Here is a 13,221-nt window from a genome sequence, read left to right as displayed (position 1 = left end):
CAAAACCCATCGCACCTTTTAATCTCTAGAAGGGAAAACAGTGCCACCCACTGCTTTTCCGGGGGATCTCCTTGCCTTTTGAGACAGCTGCAGAAAGCTGCACTTGGTACTTTGCAATTACAAAATAGCCACCTCCTGCTGTCTTGCCTTCCTCTCTCACTCCAAAACTGGGTTCTTCTACCAGGCTATGCATCTACACCACTATTTCAGTCACTAGTAAAGCTGCACAAAGGAAAATCACCCTTCTGTGAACTTGTTCTACCACAGCTGGACCCTCAGGATAGACAAAGGCTGAATCCCAGAAAAAAAATTAATTTGCTTCCCGTGGGAGCAGGATTTTCTTTGATTTTACATCAGGTGTCTGCAGACATTACTTACAATGCAACATACACAGTTTCAAGCTGAAGGTGAAAAAACATACCAGACCCATCTGTGATGATTGTCTGCCAGGTCACAATATGCAAGTGTCTTTTAAAAGAGTGTTCTTCCATTCATTTTTTAAATCACCCCTTTCATCACACCAGAAAACAAATGCTACCAGTCACTCACTTCCAAGCAAGGTCATAGTTCACTCTTTAAAACCAACATGCCTACTCAGTAGTTTATCTTCTGTTCCCGCTTGGAACAGGCAGGATTTTAATCCGAGGATAAGCAATGATCAGAATTAGAAATACTCAAGCTTTGCTAAACAAAAAAGAGTATATTACTTCCATCAAAAAGAAACCTGTACTGAGGTACCCGGTCAGTGCCACAGCTGGGCGCATACTTCTAGATTACCTTTAACTGGTGAAGAAAGCGGAAGCCCTGTTTTTTCCCCAAAAGAGCAAAGCATCGATTACGTAACTCTCTAAAACTAGTCTCTCATTAGAAAAATAATCTGCAAGCCAGTTCACAACATGAAGTAGGATCCCTACGCGTCTGAAGGACGCGCAGACAAGTACTTCAAGCCAAGTCACATGTGACGCAGTACTCTCTCTACAAATGCAAGCTGGACTCAATCATTTTTAACAATAACACTAAAAAATAAGAGGTCAGTGGCAGCATACAGAACTACAGAAAATATGCATTTCACTATCTGAAAGCCAGATACCTTGTTAAGTATTCCTAAGCAGTCCTGACACTGTGGATCTTGTTATCAGGGATCCCAGTCATGTCTTTAGCTCAGCTATGCTTTACTGGAAATAGCCCGAAGACATCCAGACAGCAGCAGTGACACACACCCTCAAGATGTGCACAGCTGAAATCAAGGTCCCATGCTAAGGGAAGGCATGCAGACTGCAAAATCATTTGAGAGTGCCCTCTGCAGTTCCTGAGGTGACAAGCACTAAAATGTGCATGCATGTTCGTAAGAGAATCTTGACCTGCAAGCAAGTTTTATTGTGCTTGTACTACTGCTCAATAAATGCCTACACAGTTCACTGGATATGAAGCAGAAGTGCCAACCCTTTGCCACTAAAAATCGCTTCCTCTTCTGAGCTCAATTTCTCTTAAAAACATAAGAGCAATGAAGAATTCATTTTTTTCAAGCAGAAAATTAGCAGTTTTTCCACTGTACAGTTTCCAACTCGTAATGTGTTGCTGTGCAACCAAGAGAGCTCCTGGTAGAAACCATCCACACGACTCTGAATGAGGAACAATATGCTTTTCATAGTAAGTATACAAGGGGCAAAGGTATTCCAGACATTTATTTTTCAGTGTACAGTATAATACAGTTCAAGTTAAGAAATATGGACAAAGGTCATGAAATACGTGTATTGTGTTTGCTAGACATAGTTGACTAAGAGCAAGGCATATTCCAAGCCCGTACTCCACAGAGCTACAATGGAGTTCAGGCATGGGAACAGGAATTTTAGTTTAATGATTTACAGCTCTTTTGGTCTGTTTAACAGAAAACGAACCAACTGAAGCAGAACTTCATCATTAAAGCCTTTCACACTACCCTCTTCGACAGCATCGTATAATGGCTTACTGTCTGTTCCCCAACAGATATTCTTCCGAGGGTTATTTTTAACAGTTTCTACAGTTAACGCTAAAGTGTTCAGCTGGAAACAAAAGAAAGCAAAGTATTTTCCATCAGTCACTACTGCCTGTGATACAAAAGGACGCGTCACATCTGCTTCATTCCAGAATCCTGCAAAATAAAGAAACAACCCGAGTTACACAGGCCTCAATTCTTATCGGCACTGATGTGATCTAACCACCCACCCACCCCTTCTAGGATTTTTACACAAACAGGCATGCGATCCTGAAGTAAGGCTGCTGACATTTTACTTTTCCTCTCACTGTAGCTTCCTTGAATTCACAGAGCTGAAAGAAGACACTGAGCCACTTAGTCATCTCATAAAATTCCTAAAATTACACCTAACGCCTTTCTATCTAACGACTGAGGAGCAGCCAACTGCAGGGAACAGCCAACTGCAGGACTGAGGTTTGGGCGGTATTACACAAGGAAGTATGTTTCTGCATAATTAATTCTCCCGGATTGAAAGCACTCAAAGGCAAAGTTTTAAATAACTCCCTTGAATAAGCTCTGCTTCTTTCACTGGTTCAATTAAATCTTTACGGACCTGCTTAAAGGACGGCCTTCAGAAGAAAAAGCACAAAAAATGACTGCATGAGAGAAAAGGTCAGAGAATATTAGAGCAGGTGTTCATCATGAGGACAGGACGACTTTTACAGACTGAATGTCTTGTAGTCCCAAAGCTGGGAAAAAAATTAAAAAAACCTTGAAGAAAATAGGGAGGCCTGTAGCTTGTATAGTCTTTTAGCTGAAAGTAAGAGACAGGTAGCAGAAGCAAGGAAGATAAGGGATAAAAGGTTAAAAACAAGGAGAAAAACAGCTCCAGGATGACCAATAGTAGCCTTTTGCTCATTAAGGGTCATTTACATATTAAAAATCACACCCATCAAAATGATGATGTGTGGTAATGTGGGATTTGGTGTTCCACCCCCGCTGTTCCTCTGTAATGCGCAAGCTCAGTAGAGAAAAGTTAAGCTATAGCTATAATAAGATAAGTAATAGCCAATCAAATGTAGCCAAGGAGATAGTTTTCACAAGTTTGCTGCGTATAAATTACGGTGATTCGAGTCAGAGGTGTGCTTGCTTTGTGAAAGATCGCCAAGCACCTGACTCTGCAGAGTTATATATCTAATTTAACTAAAAGACCTTTATGTGGATTCCAACTGAGTGCTTATTGGCGCGGCATACCGGGCACCAACCTATGGACAACAGTCTTACCTTGATACATTGCTTGAGCTGCTGTCCAGGCAAAGAGACTTGCGACACCATTAGCTCGATAAACAACTTCAATCTGATCCTCAAGATTCGCTATTTCAAACCTCTCCCTTTTGAGTTTATCAGGAATCAGGTGAAACTGCGTGTGGCCATAACAGCACGGGTCTGCTACCTTTGACCCTGTGACCACCCCAAAAGAAAACAAAATGAGGAGGCAGTGTCACACAACGTTCTTTATGATGCACACAAACAAGATTTTACTGTCAAGCTCCAAGCAGATCAAAGTTAAGACCTCTACCGTAGGGCCTCGTAAGTGCAGAGCCATCCATTTCTCTGTGAGAACGGAGGGCTTGCCGAGTCCAAAAGATAACATACTCAAATGTCTCTGAAGGATATGCATCAGCTCAAGTCCGGCTTTTCTACTAAGTTTCTGTTCAATTCCACTCCTTCAGATCAATCCTGAGACAGAGCAATATATGCTCAAGAGGATGCTACTCCCCACTACATAAGTGACATAGAATCTTTGTTGAGATTCACACGCTCTATATAATAATTAGAAGAAAATAAATATAAACGCTCTCTCTGCTGAGAGAAGGTGAAAGGTCAGGGGTTGCTTTTTTTCCTTTCAAAAAGTAGTTAACATTTCATGACTGGAAACTCTTACCTATAAATACCTTGTTTTCATACTGCTTTTTGAACAGTGGCAGTTTGGACGGTTTGTGATCAATAACGGGAACATCTCCAAGGTCTGACTCCAGCGGCACAATCTTGAAGAAAGCAGAAGAAAGAACAGCCACCCCATAAGTCGTGCTTCTGACATCTGGCTTCACGTCATATCCCATTTCTTGACTAGACACCGGAAAATACAAGTTTTCCTTACGTACCCCATATACATAATTTATTTACTGAAATCAATGAACACTATTTTTGCAAGAGAACCTCCTGTCTCACAACAACTGCTAGTACATGCTTGTTATAATGATGTCTGAGTTTTCTGCAAATTATAAACAACATTGCATGAAATGGTGCTAAGATGATCAGCAACATTTCTAACAGCAAACTAACCGGAACCACCAGGCTGAGCTCACTCTCCCTCTTGCTGGTGTGCTATGTTATGTGTTAAGGGGCACTACATAATTCAAAAAATACAAGAGGTGCCCATGCACCTTAAGCGCTATTAGCAGGTAACAGAGCTTGTATTCAAATTGTCTTTCTGCCCCAGTTTTGGCTTTTATTGCCCAGACACTTGCTTCAAGATTTTGAGCATCTGACCCTAATAACCTAAACACTGTACAACCACTTTCACAAGAAATGCTCAGCATCAACAGAAAGCAGAGCGTGGGTTTCATTGTGCAGTAGAAATGGGGCAATGGAGACCCTTACAGTTGCTACACAGGTAGCATTCTGCCAAACTAGAAGAAAAAGGTAAGGATATTCAATCAGCTCCCAGAAAACTCAGCGTTCAAGAAAACAAGAGCCTTTAGCGGGTAACAGAGCTCACACTCAAACTACGTATGCTCTCTCCCATTCCAGTCCTTTCATCTCCATTTCTCTCATCACCTTAAATTCTGAGAAGAGGACCTTGCCCATCACATTTCTCACTCTTGATTCCACTTATTCGTACAAGCACAAAAGAAGTTAACAGCCCCAGGCACCTAAGGGCAACAACGCATACCTAAAGCACAAGAACGATCACGCTGAAGTTCAGAACACCATCCCACTGTCTGAAAAGCACTTAACACGGCAAGGTGTAAGAGCGTTATCATTTGAGAAACACACCAATGCACTCATTATACAACTGATTAAGCGGGTCCTCCACATAATACTATCACCACCAGCAACACATGCCACAGCACAGCTCCAGCAGCAGTCAGAAGCTGAAGTGAAAATACACATTAGTAAGTTGCTGTTGAAAATATCCACACCTCTGGAAGTTGCTTTGGTACACGCAGCTGGAGGTGCGGCTTATCATCTATCTGAAACCGCACAGGATCGACTCTACCTTTTCGATGTCCGTGCACAACAACCTCCTCACCGTGATGCCAGTAGTAGTTAACCTCAGGATTTAGGTCTGAAACAGAACAGAGAGGGAGAGGCATATAGACATCACCCGTCTGCATTTTCAACCACCCCAATTCTGCTCTGTAGCTGCAGCAAAATGGGAGAACCACAACCCACTTATACGTGCCAGCAGCAATGACGTGAAACAGCGTCGCTGCTGATGGACAACAGGCAGCGACACCAAGCACACTCACACAGACAGAGCCCACCGCCCAGCGTGCCTGTAGAATCCTAGAATCATTAAGGTTGGAAAAGACCTTCAGATCATCTGGTCCAACCATCACCCTACTACCAATGTCACCCACTAAACCATGCCCCTAAGCACCACGTCCAACCTTTCCCTACACACCCCGAGGAACGGTAACTCCACCGCTTCCCTGGTCAACCCCTTCCAGGGCCTGACTACTCTTTCTGAGAAGAAATGTCTCCTCATTTCCAACCCGAACCTCCCCTGGCACAACTTGAGGCCGTTCCCTCAAGTCCTATCGCTAATTATCTGAGAGAAGAGACTGACCCCCAGCTACCCACGACTTCCTTTCAAGGAGCTGTAGAGAGCAATAAGGTCTCCCCTGAGCCTCCCCTTCCCCACACTAAACAACCCCAGTGCCCTCAGCCGCTCCTCAGTTCCCTCGCCCTCGCCCGCCCCCGCTCCGCACCAAGAGACGAGGCCGCCAGCAGCGGGTTGCGGCCGCACAGGGAGGCGGCGAGGGAGGAGACGAGCTGCGTGAGGAAGGGGCCGGGCGTGTGATCCTGGTCGCGGTAGAGGAACGGCCGCCGCTTGTTCTGGTAGAAGCTCTCCTGCAGCAGCGCGTCGCACGCGAGCGAGCGCAGCGCGCCCAGGTCCAGGTCCGCGTCCGGCGCCGCTCCCGCCGCGGGCCCCGGCTCCTCCGCGGCCTCCGCCGGCGGGGGCAGCCCCGGCACGAAGACGGTCCTGGTGAAGCTCCGGTACCAGCGGTCGGCGTTGAGGGCGAAGGTCTGCGGGTGCACCGTGTACTTGGGCCGCTGCAGCTTCCCGTACAGCCGCAGCTTCTCCTCGATCGAGGCCGCCTCGTGCACCTGCCGGTGGAAGTGCTCCAGGCGCCGCCGCCGGGCCGCCTTGCTCCTGGCCGTGTGCGAGGCCACCACGGGCGGGTAGAGCGGCCCGGGCGGCGGCGGCACGGCGGGCTCCTGCGAGAACCAGCGCCGGCCGAGCCGCAGCAGCCGGCAGCCGCCGGGCGCCGCCATCTCGCAGCGCCGCGGGGCAGGGCAAGGGCGCGGGGCGGGGGCCGCGCGCCTCGGTTGGGCGCCGGGCGCCACGTGACCGGGGCAGCCCTCCAATCGGCGCGCTCCCCAGCAAAGGGCTGCCGGGAAGCGAAGGGAGCGGCCTTCCCGGGAGGCGCGCCGGGGTCCTCCCGGTAGGACGGCGCAGGGTCTGCGCATGCGCCGCGGCCTTCCCTCGGGCTTCCCGGGACGGGAACTACAGCTCCCAGGAGGCGCTGCGGGAGGAGCGGCGGCGGGCCGACTTCTGGGCTTCGCCCCGCCCGTCAGCCGGCCGCTGCCCCGCCCGCCACAGAACAGTGTGCGAAAGCACCGCGTGTACGCGTCTTACCCGTAGCTCCAGGGAGGTTGGATCGAGCACTTCCCTGGGCTTTTCCTCCAGCCTTTCCCAATGCATCTCAACACTTCCAGTGAAGACATTTTTCCTAATGCCCAAGCTAAACCTCCCCTGTTGCAACTTGAGGACGTTCTCTCTTGTCCTATTGCCTGTTGCTTTGGAGATGAGACAGACCCCCATCCTGCTACAATCTCCTTTCAGGTAGTTGTAGTGAGATAGGCCTCCCCTGATCCTACATTTCTCCAGGGTGAACAACCCCAGCTCCCTCAGCCGCTCCCCGTAAGACTTGTTCTCTAGACTCTTTACCAGCTTCGGTGCCATTCTAAAAAAACTGAACACAGCACTTGAGCTGTGGTCTCAGCACAGCTGAGTATGGGGGGAAAATCACATCCCTAGTGCTGCTGGCCACACTATTTCAGGTCCAGGTCAGGATGCTGTTGGCCTTCTTGGCCACCTGAGCACACTGCTGGTTCATACTCAGCCAACCATAAACCAATACCCCCAAGTCCTTTTCCGCTGGGCAGGTTTCCATTCTCCCTTCCCCCAGCCCATAGCATTGCATGGGGTCATTGTGCCCCAAGTGCAGGACCTGGCACCTGGCCTTGTTGAACCTCATACACTTGGGCTCGGGCCATCAGTCCAGCCCATCCAGATCCCTGTAGAGAACCGTGTCAGGGATTCGGCGCAGGGCATAGAAGGGAGCTCAGAGACCTGCCCAGTTCCAACCCCTTGTTGTGGGCAGGGACACCTGCAGCCTGTCACGTTCCCCAGGGCCTCACCAGACTTGGCCTTGAGCACCTCCAGCTGGAGCATCCACAGCTCTGGTCCCCACTACCAAAACCTGTCCATATAACTCCGCTACACTGGCCCCAGGACTGAGCCCTGCGGAACACCACTTGTGATTGGCCTCCAGCTAGATTTAACTGCATTCCCCACAACTCTTTGGGCATGGCCAAAGACAACATGCATTCTGTTTCTCCATCCTTCTACTTTGTTTTTTTGTTTGTTTTTAAACTACACATTCGTTAACCTGAGCTATCTCATAAAAGTTTACCTGGCTGCTGTCCTTTTTATTCCCCAGTATTGTTAACATGTAGATTGCCTAGGGGTAGGTGGGTACTTATGAGTGCAATTAGGGTAGAAGAAACACTATATAGTATAGATAATCTACTCCCCTTCCTAAACTTCAACCTAGCTTTCTGCTGAATTGCTGGTCAGAAGTTCTACTTGGCATAATTTTTGGAATACGTGACAAAGATTGAAAAAGATCTACTAAAAGAGGGTAGATTTAGATTAGGTTTTGGGGGGAACTTCTTTACTCAGAGGATGATGAGGCACTGGAACAGGCTGCCCCGAGAAGCTGTGGATGCCCTACACCTGGAAGTGTTCAAGGCCAGTCTGGATGGGGCTTTGGGTGACCTGCTCTAGCAGGAGATGGCCCAGACTATAGCAGGGAGGTTGGAATTAGGTTATCTTTAAGGTCCCTTCCAACCCAGACCATTTTATGATTCTGTGAAAAGCAATGTTTGGGGCTGAGATTCTCAACTACATTAATGCATAGGTAGTCAAAAGCTGTGCTTTGGTTATAACTGACATGGTGCTTATAAAAGAGAGGCTTAAATGTTAAGTTTCATCCCAGTTATGTGTTGGGCATTTAAGGGGATCACTTGTTTGATTTTGAATCCAGCCACCCACTTCGCCAGAAGGGATGAGATTTGATCTAATTAAAATGGGAGAGTCATGATGTGAGCTAGAAGATTTTAAAGTCTTCTGCTTGTCATATGCATAACTTCTCCTCAGCAATTCCAGACTTTTTTTTTTTACTTTTTTTTTTTCTCTAGGTATATACATGGAATTTGAGTCGTCCCTTGGGAAGCAGGCTTCAAGCTCAAGGGACAAAAGCTTCGATTTAGATGACGGACAATTTAGGGAGCAACTTCCCTCCTTTTCCCCATTCTACAAGCTCCAGATGCATCTGGAAGCTTTTTCTCCTCGATCAATAAAGGACAATAGCCAAATTTAGCCAAGATAAAGCTATTTAATCTGCTTCCTTGCAATGGATTGACAGACAGACATACAAACTCAGACAGAAGCTTCTGTAAAATCACCATTACAGTTCTTAGACATTTTGCTGCCGCATCTCCTGTTTCAGAACTTGTTTCCTTTGGTGGTTAGAAATGTTCTTCTCATTTCATGCTTGAATATATTAACGGTCAGTTTATACCTGTTTGTCTTCATGCCAGCATTGTTCTTCAGTTTAATTAGCTTTTTTTCCTTCCCAGTGTTTGCCTTCTAAAATATTGATGGAGACCAGCCATATCACCTCTCAGTTAGAGAGTCTGAACAAGCTTCTCTCACGCAGAGAAGTCTCCATTTCCCTGATCATCTTAGCAGCCATTTCTTGCATTGCCTCCGGTTTTGCATTTCCATTGCATGTGACCAAATGCTGCCCCTTCTTTCACACTAGGGACTGCATTACCTCCATCAAGATTACTGATCTTCTACCACAGCTGGAGACCTTTCTCAGCATGTTGTCAAATCTGAGTTACCTGCCTTGCAGTTGTACAACACCGTCAACAACTTTTGCATAGGGTATTTTAAGGCTTCAAAAAGTACAGTACAGAACAGAATGTAAGTGATGAAGCAGGTGGATGTGTATAGGATTGTTTTTACTTCCTGTAAGGCTATTCAAAGGCTTACTGTGGTTCCTGCACGCCGATACTGATGACACCAGTAGAGAAGAGGTGTCAGGAACCAGTGCTATGCTTTAACCTACACTAAAAATCCCCGAGCTGCCTACTGATGTTCTTGTCACAGGCCAACTTCAGTTGCTTGGTGTACATTGTGCTACCGTTCTTCCTGATTTTGGAACTGCAAGGGCTTGGATAAAAGTGTCCAGTTGACGGTGCGGTGACAGATGCTGACCTGCTTTGCTTACAGCTCCGTAGTAAGTTTTTGTTCATAATATGTTACCCAACCGTAGATGTCTCTGTTCTAATAAGCAACTGACAGTTGAAAAAGGATCTATTTTCTTTCTTTACTGAGAGAACCTCTCTGATGTATAAAAAGTATCCTAAACTGATAAACGTAACACCTTTTTATTGCTTAACCCATTCCGTATATACATGCAGTAGGGAAAAGCCGTTATCACCTTTCCTGACTGCAATCCACGAACAAAAACATGCATCTTTGAGCAAATATGCAAATATTTTTATAGGGATGTAAAGTGCACGTGTAAGCTGAACTTTTTATTACACATCCTTCAAAATGGAAGTGCTTCTGCAACTCTGTAGCAGTCCAAGCAGCACCGATCTGAATTAAGTTTGTATTATGTTTCAACTGCTATTTTAAAGCAGTTTCTCAAACGAATGCCTTTTGGTCTAGAATTGGCTACGTTCGTGTATCCATCAAAGATCACACTCCCACTCCTCACCTTAGGCAAAATCAAAAAAAAAAAAAAAAAGTGTTTCTGACCACAATTTCCACTTAACTGAGAAAAAAAATTTAAAAGAAGGTAACTCAAAGGTGAACTACTTCCTAATTCTTGTGTGAATGTAATGAAAGCGCCCTGCATCATTTCAAAGCAAGGAGCATCCAAGTAGGCATTGGAAAGATAGACAGGCAAATTATACCTTCTGTGGCTCTAGATCCCGTTACTGCAGGGCTGCGAGAATGGCAGTGGCTTTCAAGACCACTCTGGCTTCACAGGTTTGTAAAGATGAAAAGCTCAAAAAGCTTACCTTGGAGACATGCCTTGACAAAGCCTAACTTCACTAAGCTTGCCCATTAGCAAAAAAGCCAGAAATCCTTTGTGAAAAGTAGATTTCTCAGTCACTTTTATATAGTGTTTCAGTGTTATTGTAGCAATTACAAACAGTACCTCATACATTTCTCATGCATTTGGGGGAAAAACAGATAGTGGGCATCCCATATACGCACTTCTGGGCCACTGTGTGCACACAAGACAAGTTGTTGTAAGGATTCTTTTGTTTCAGCAGAAAAAGCAGAAGCATCAGCTAATTTTAACACTTACCCATTGAGATATCTTGCAATCGAATCAAAAAATCTTCATGTGAAATTAGAGATTCATCTCCTAAAAGAAAGAGGGGTTGATCGACTGGAGGAAATAGTATACTGTCATTTTGAAAAGCAAGGAGAGCTATTGGTGTGAAACAATTGGTAAGTGACAATTCAAACATTTGCATTAAGAGACTTTGTCATTCACTCAATTACAATATTGACCTGCTGAAAGATGTATGCTTTTATGAGAAAATTTGTAGAGTCAGCTCCATTGTTCCAATGACTAAGATATGGGAAAGACTGTTGAGTAGACTCGGTCGTCTCAGTATGAACGTGAAGGACTGGATGAAGAGCACAGGTGTTGCAAAAGAAAGCTAACGTATATAAATGTTTTTATAATATATTAACAAGCGGAAAGTATTTATGTTTGTCTTCAAAGGTGTAGTGAAGTTGAAAAGTGAGGAATGGCAGACACTCCACTTACTTTCTCTTTCCTTCTGCTGTCAAAGAAGCACATTTTGTTGTTTGTTATTTGTTTTGTTTTCTTTTTTTCTCAAGTGTAAATGGCATACATGTCCAGTTATTGGCAACTGCTTGTGTGCTTTTTAGAGTCTTGGAAACTTAACTTCAGGTGCCATGATTATCTATAAAATTCTTTTGGCAAACAAGTATTAGTGATAAAGTATTTCTCTGCTGCATTAAAAAAAAAAAAAAATTAGCTGGCGAAAAAAAAAATTCTAGCCCTTCAAAGATGAAAAGTGCTGGTAGAAAGCACACAAACTTTCCAATGGCCATCAAAACCTAAAGACTCTGCCTCTACAAACCATATATCCCATAATAGTTCTTTGGCTGCACAAAAGACATGTTTTCCTCAGTAGGCGAAAAGTGGGCCTTGCAGCATAACCTGAAACTTAATTTGAAGTTATTACAAGCCAAGGGAAGCAGATCTTCAGATCTGAATGATACAGTGTGCTCAATGAAGACTATACAGCCCTCTACATCATATGCCATTTCTCCCAACCTGAGAAGAACTGAAGGAAGGCAGCACAGGGATGAAGAGTTCAAGAAAGTCATGGGTCTGCTCTTTGCACACACTGAGCTGGTCCAGCCCTGGGATGTGGGCTACAATGCTTCACATGGTAAATCCACACACCAGACCCATGACTGTGCAAAAAGCTGGTTCCTCGGCTGGATATGACTTGTGTCAAGCCAGCTTGGAGACCGAGACATTAAATTGGCCTTTCTTTTTATCTCTATAGCTATAGTATTCAAAAGTGTAACAAAACCAGTACCTAGAATTTGATGGGAACACCAGGACAAAACAAACAAGCAAAACCCCACCATAGAAGGAAGGAAATACTGGTCACCATATTGATTTCCAAATGCAGCCCCAAATTCAGTTACTATCTCAATTTGATATGCCTGACTTTTTAAACGATGAAAAAATGCACAAGCACAGGTCCTTCTCGGACAAAATGTTCCACACTTGAAGCATCCTTCCTTTAGTCTGAATAGCTTAAGGGCCTGGAGAGGTGTATTTAGTAATAAAAAAGTAATTGCACCTTTTTCTAAACAGTAGAGGAACACTTATTATTGGATTCTCAAGTGCTGACTAATGAAATTACTTAGACCGTCTTCCCTAACTGGACTTAACTTTTGGTGTATATGAAGGTCAGCTGGAAGTCAGTCTAGAGGACAACTGTGAGATAAGTACATGACCTGGCTAACAACTCGTGACTGATGCACAGTCAAACAGTTGCTACGACAGTATTTCTAAAGAGGAGAATAACGACATATAGTTACAGGTTTTCTATTTTCTTTCTGCAGATACCTTAAACGCTGATTTCCTGACTTCTGGAAGGGTCGTTTTCCTGCATTGTAGAGGCAAACACGCTGGAGGGGACCACAGGCCAACCTTACTCAAAGTAGGGCCACTTAGATTAGGCTGCTCAGGGTTGTGTCCAGTCAATACTTGGATACCTCCAGGGATGTAGATTGTAGGGCTGTTTTGGATCTCCGATACAGTGTTTGTCCATCCTCGTGGCAATTTTTTTTTTCTCATATCAAGTCAGAATTTCCTGAGTTCCATCTTGTGTCTATTGCCCCTCCGCCTTTTACTCTGGTCCTCCTCCTTCTTCTCCTCCAATGACAATAACAACACCACCAAGAAAAAGGCTGGCTCCATTTTCTCTAAGCCCTCCATTAGGTAACTGAAGACAGCAACTCCAGTTCTGATGTGAATTTCTCATGAACTTAAGCCATGAATTGAGAGAGAGAAGTCTAAGCCATTACCACAACATCTACAAAGTCT

General features: G+C 45.1%; 1 protein-coding gene across 1 annotated transcript; it reads right to left on the bottom strand.

The window, feature by feature from the left end:
- Nucleotides 1–1,667: 1,667 nt before the first annotated feature.
- On the bottom strand, nt 1,668–6,546 carry LOC106036288 (large ribosomal subunit protein mL65). Its single transcript, XM_048054052.2, has 5 exons — nt 5,953–6,546; nt 5,161–5,306; nt 3,900–4,002; nt 3,239–3,415; nt 1,668–2,131 (listed from the first exon to the last, which is right to left on the bottom strand). Exons 1-5 carry the CDS (start codon nt 6,518–6,520, stop codon nt 1,863–1,865), a joined length of 1,263 nt encoding a protein of 420 aa, XP_047910009.2. The 5' UTR covers nt 6,521–6,546; the 3' UTR covers nt 1,668–1,862.
- Nucleotides 6,547–13,221: the final 6,675 nt, after the last annotated feature.

This window comes from Anser cygnoides, chromosome Z (assembly GCF_040182565.1).
Source record: "Anser cygnoides isolate HZ-2024a breed goose chromosome Z, Taihu_goose_T2T_genome, whole genome shotgun sequence".
NCBI lineage: Eukaryota > Metazoa > Chordata > Aves > Anseriformes > Anatidae > Anser > Anser cygnoides.
The sequence above is the reverse complement of the archived record's forward strand: the minus strand, read 5'-3'. Positions and strand labels throughout refer to the sequence as shown.

What these genes read in the sequence shown, in the direction of transcription:
- LOC106036288 (XM_048054052.2), bottom strand. Translation starts at nt 6,520, where the DNA reads ATGGCGGCGCCCGGCGGCTGCCGGCTGCTGCGGCTCGGCCGGCGCTGG. An exon ending in TACCAAAGCAACTTCCAGAG is followed by an intron (nt 4,003 to 5,160) that starts GTGTGGATATTT and finishes GCTTTCTTCAAG; the next exon opens with ATTGTGCCGCTGGAGTCAGA. An exon ending in AGCTCAAGCAATGTATCAAG is followed by an intron (nt 2,132 to 3,238) that starts GTAAGACTGTTG and finishes TTTATTTTGCAG; the next exon opens with GATTCTGGAATGAAGCAGAT.